Source organism: Pteropus vampyrus, unplaced genomic scaffold, assembly GCF_000151845.1.
Source record: "Pteropus vampyrus isolate Shadow unplaced genomic scaffold, Pvam_2.0 Scaffold24, whole genome shotgun sequence".
NCBI lineage: Eukaryota > Metazoa > Chordata > Mammalia > Chiroptera > Pteropodidae > Pteropus > Pteropus vampyrus.
In genome coordinates this window covers 11,055,239-11,060,763 of record NW_011888805.1, presented here as the reverse complement: position 1 = coordinate 11,060,763, position 5,525 = coordinate 11,055,239, and the positions used below count along the sequence as shown (strand labels likewise).

At 34.0% G+C, this 5,525-nt stretch overlaps 1 protein-coding gene across 5 annotated transcripts in view; it reads right to left on the bottom strand.

Annotated features, from left to right (window-relative positions):
* AHI1 (Abelson helper integration site 1) overlaps nucleotides 1-5,525 on the bottom strand; it is a 169,235-nt gene that overhangs the window by 160,240 nt on the left and 3,470 nt on the right. For all 5 annotated transcript variants that reach the window (XM_023528394.1, XM_023528392.1, XM_011356176.2 and 2 more), the window contains 2 exons: nucleotides 3,564-3,649; nucleotides 1,956-2,080 (listed from right to left, as the gene is read on the bottom strand). In XM_023528394.1, the coding sequence (XP_023384162.1) occupies nucleotides 1,956-2,080; nucleotides 3,564-3,591 (153 nt within the window). In that variant the 5' untranslated portion in view covers nucleotides 3,592-3,649. The remainder of the gene's footprint in view (nucleotides 1-1,955; nucleotides 2,081-3,563; nucleotides 3,650-5,525) is intronic.

The following is a 5,525-nucleotide window of genomic DNA, read 5'->3' as shown; positions in this document are numbered from 1 at the left end:
CATTTCTATTTTTCTATTTAAGTATTTGTCTATTAAGATGTGTGAAATGTGAGTGCATGAGATAAAATAAGGCTCTAACTGACCTATCCCCTCAAAAAGAAAAGCAATAATATCAATATTAGTTCTTGAACTATATTTATAACTTCTTGAAACATCTGGAAAAGCTATACTCCCCTCGTTCTCTGTTTGAAATCTTTTAATCTTCCTTTTTTATTCTTCTTTATTAACTTTGTCAACTGAAGAAGTAGTCCACTGGAAACTATTACGATTGGATTAAACTTAAAAAATTAACTTGGAAAGAACTAGTACACATAAAATACAAGCCTTCTGAAGTATCTACTAATAAAATGCACAAGTGGTTTTTTTTCATATGAATCTGTACTTTTGAAAATTTATTTTTAAGATCTTTCAGGGCTTTTGTGGTTTCCATGCCTGTCACCTTTATTAAATTTTTTCTATTCTCTGATATTATGTTTTCTTCTAAGTCTTCCAGGAAAATTCCCCTTCTTTCCATTAGGAAAAAAATTTCTTCATATTTTTTCCTCATGTACTTATCTCAGAATGAAAAGACACCTTGAATCGCCTGTTTGCCAATACAGGCTAGGTAGGTTATGCTTAGTAGCCTCACAACTGCCCGTTCCTCCCCAACATCTATCTAAACTGGACCTTAAGTAAATGGACACATCATCTGCCCAACTCCTGGTTATCTACTTAATTTAGCATATCTGGCCTAAACTGCAAATGCGAAGTTCTGACAGTGAGAGAAAATATGAGGTTCTACACTGACTGAGTCCACAAAAAAATCCTGCAGACAATTGTTTCCAGGATTCTTTCTGCTTTTGACCTTACCTAAGGGAAAGGGATGTACCAATATGCAATGTTACATCCTCCATGTGCCACCCACTATTCCCTACCACACTGTACACCTGTACCACCAAAAGAAGCACATTTTATTTTAGGACAACCACTATGAGAGACCTAACCCACCCCATTCTGTCAGTAATTATAAATTGGTATACAGCAGTACACTCATGTACTATGAACCTCTCACAAGTGTGCAGCTGGTTTTTAGCCAATGTTAGCACTTATTTTTGCCTCATTTGAGAATATACAGTTAGTGTACACTGATGGCTACCAGATATGAAGATAAACAGGTTACACAGTAAAATACGGAAAAGGGTAACATTTGGTACAAGTAAAATGTACGATGTCTATAACTTATCATAAAACTCCTGCCAAAGAAATACTATGTACCAATTACCAGTACATGCAGGAAGTTATGTGTGTGTGAACATATGTAAGAGATGATGGTCAAAGAAGTAAAAGGTGCAACTGAAATAGTGAGATAGGTTTGAAGAATGAATAGTCCATTAATTGTGGATACTATTATAGATTCTTTATAGTACCCAGGGAATCATGTAGTAGATAATTGCTGATTTGTTTTGTATTGCTTTGGGTGCTGTATTTTTAATCCTTTCAAATGTGCTACCAACAATTTTACAGTTTGAAGTGTACCTCAAGTACAAAAAGAAAATTATTGCCTTAAGTTTCCATTGATTTATCCTGGTTATGCAGGGTAGAATCACATAAGTAAGTCTAAATAAGTATAAGCCATTGAATATCTGAATTAAATTATTACTTCCTGAGTTTTTCTTCTGAGTTAGAAATTTCTGTTTTCTTCAAGAATGTGTAATATGGCTAGTCTGGAACTTCCCCATTACCCACTAGCGACTCTCACCAGTTTGTCTATGTTATTCTTGTAGGACGACATTCAAGACTGAACTTAATATTCCAAGAGTGATGTTGATTCTAGTGTAAACTTCACTTTACCACGTGATACTTATCATGACATAAATTTATTGTTTTTAATTTCCACAGTTCCTCAGACTTTTAACATGAAAAGTCATCATCTTATACAGATATATGTCACCGTTACCAAATGATCAATTACTCACTGAGGTATTTTCTTTCGATCTGCCAATTTTTTTCTTCAGTTTCTTTCTTTCATGTATTAGATCATTGTGAGTCTTAAGCAATTCCTCAAAACGAACTTTGGTTTTTACTTTGGCTTCACTCTCAACTACAAATGATAAAGATTCATGTCATTTTCCAAATAACTATTATAATACATATCTGCATTATTATTACATTAAACAAAATAGTCTTATAAATACCTGCATGAGTTTTACAGCTACATTAGAACTAACCAGTCCTTCCTTCTTGGAAATTTTTTCTTTTGGCTTTGATGACACCACACTCATCTGTATCCCTCTTACCTTTGGTTTATACCCTCTAAGTTTCCTTTGTTAAATTAAATTTTTACATATGATACACAGTAGCATTTACCACTGTTATATGACCCTAAACAAGTTTCTTAAGATCTCTAAACTTCGTCTTCCTTATCTGTAAAATCAGAATCCCATATCAAAGATCATTTTGCATGGAAAACGGCTAATACCTGCCTAGTCAATCAATAATCAGCATTCAACAAATATTAAAAATTGAAAGTTGTTTTTTCTTTAAAACATAAACCAGATCATGTTTTTCTCTTACTTAGGATCCTAGGAGTTTCCCATTTCACTTAGGACAAAATAAAACAAGACTTTCCCATGACCTGCAGAGTTCTCACCTTCTGGCCTGCCTGCCTGCCTCTACAGCTTCAAATCAAGACAACTACCCCCGAGACCCCTACATTCATGCTAGCCTTACTGCTCCTCTCAATCCTGTCAGAACAAGCTCCTTCCCATGTGAAGCTGCTTCTCCCTGGTGGAAGCTTCCTCTGACTCCTCTAAGCTCTCTGGTAGAAGTTTCCTTTAACTTTTCACCAGGCTGGTGTTAAGCTGCCTGTTTAAATGCTGCCTCTAAAGTAGAAAATTTCCTGACCACCTCATCTAAATTTCTGTTTCTCACATAACAGCTTATTCTTTTCCTTCACAACACTTGACCAACTTGAAATTGTATATTTATTTGTATATCTACATAAATAAATATACCATCTGTCGCTCCCGCTATACTATGAAGTTTGTAACTATATCTCTAGCTACTTCTGGGGTCTGTCACAGACTAAATACTCAGAGTATTAAATAAATGCTGAATGGATGAATAAATGAATGCCCTAGGGTAGGGGTTGGCAAAGAAGGCCTACAGGCCAGTCACCTGTTTATATAAAGTTTTCTTGAAACAAAGCCATATCCACTCTAAGAACTGTTATGATTGCTTCTGTGCTTCAATGGCAGAGTTCAGATTGTACAGACGAAGCTTAAAATATTTACTAGCCTGCCTTTTAAGAAAAAGTTTGCCTCTGCTTAGAGTAAAACATTTATTTTGATAATAATGAAAACTAACCAAATGCTGTAATTATTACTTTGTCCAGCTGAGGCTCAAACTGCCATTCACTGAATACATACTAACCTTAATTACCAACATCTAATAGAAAAATGAATACCATACTCTTAAAAATCTCTACATATTTGGTTGAGGACATATAATTCATTAATCTCTTAAAGTATCCTTAAAACAATCCAAACTTTAAAATAAATAAATAATACATATTATATACATACATTTCATAAAAGTCTTGCCAGTGGGCATATCTCGGCTTTATGGGGAGCACTGAGGTGTAATGTAAAGCATTAACACAATCAGGATCCTATTAAAACAAAGAAGATTTATTTGGAATATGGAAGTTCCAAAAAAATTATAATATATTCTTCAGGCAAAATTATGTCATTCTTTGTCCACGACATCCTCAGGTTTATATCAATTTCTCTTATTGCAATCATATAAAAATAACTTGAATACATTTGAATCAGTTTACAGTCCGAAATAAAGTGAAGCAAACTGAATCATATTTTGAACAAAATATTCACATTTTGAAACATTTTTTTTTCAATTTTGAAAGGCAGGAAACATCCAACTTGGTATGTTACATACACTTTTTATCAAGTGTTTTAAATAAAAAAGAACATTTGAAAACACTTTTAAGAAACCAAATTCCATCTCAGGATTGACTTTCCCAAGAGCATACACTTATATTAGTGAAGTGTGCTTGTGAGAAGGACACTCACGGATGACAAATTTAAAAATCTCTGTGCCTGCCACTGAAAATGCTGCTACAATAGAGAAGGTTAACACAAGTATTTACCCCATCTTTTTCAAATAAATACCTGGATGTGTATTATTGTGTATCAAAACCATGGATAAACTCACTATATAGATTCCTGAACTGCCAATTTTATTTAAAGATGAAGGTGTGTCCAAAACAAACTAATCCTGCAACAGAATATGACATGCATACGTTTTTTAAGAATAAAACTGAAGATATTAAAAAGAAAGGGAAAACAATTTAAGTTGGCTCAGCAATTATCAGTTAGGGCTCCAGATCCTTGGGGATCCATATTCATTTTCTGCTGGTATTAGGGTACTTTGGACATAAAAGTCTGAGAATAAATGCTAAAAAGAATAATTATACAAAAACACCTAACTACTCGGTGCACAGATAAAACAGACATCACTAAATCCACATTGTAAAAACTTCTATACTTGAGTAATAAGAGCCTGTATTTACTTTGAAGTACAGATTTAATAATCCTGGTCCTCTACTTTACAATTTATCCTAAATTAGAAAAGAGAGAGGCTGCAAAGGCAAGTGAAATAACATCGGTAACTGAAACCTGACAGACAGAAGTAGAAAAAATATAAAGTACTTAATATTCATAGTATTCCATGGTCATTCAATGTACAGGAAAACAGTTGACCTATGACTGTGTCATCAAGTAAAGGGTTACTTATATTCAGCTTAATCTGTTTTTTCTTAAGCAAAAAATTTATGACATTTATGACATTTTAGAAAGACTAAACTACTGAAGAGGCAGGACAAAGATCAAGGATAATTCTCATGTTTCTAGAACTAGAATAATTAGACCACATACAATTAGATAGTAGTATCATTAATTGGAATATAGTGCAGTACAAAACTAGTGGAGTAGTTTGAAATCCAAGTCCTGGAATTAGTCTCTAGTGGGTACTTGTGTGACCTTAGGCAATCTGCTTGCTCATCAGTAAAATCAGTTCAACAGTGCCTATTCAAAGGGTTAGAAGGGTTCAATGATTTAGAACAGTGCCTTAGAACAAGCATCAATAAACATTAGCTACAACTGTAATAGATATTTCTTATGGGGACACTCAGTGAGCTCAGTGGGCATGCTGAGCTGGGTAACTGAGGAGCACTAAGCGGCTACGAGCACTGGCTCCATTGTCAGATGCCTAGAATAAAATCCCAGTTCTCTCTGCCAATAGATTAACCACTGTGGACCTCAATTTCCTAATCTTTCAAATAATAGTAAGTGACTAATAGGGTTTTGTAAAAATTAAATAAGAACATGAAAGTAAAACACTTTGCACAATGCCCATGGCATGGCAAGTCTTTCAAAAATGATGGCTATTATTACTATATACATGTGTATATCATAGTCAGATTATGCTTGGTAGGCAACAGTTTTACTGCACTTCACTTTATTATAATT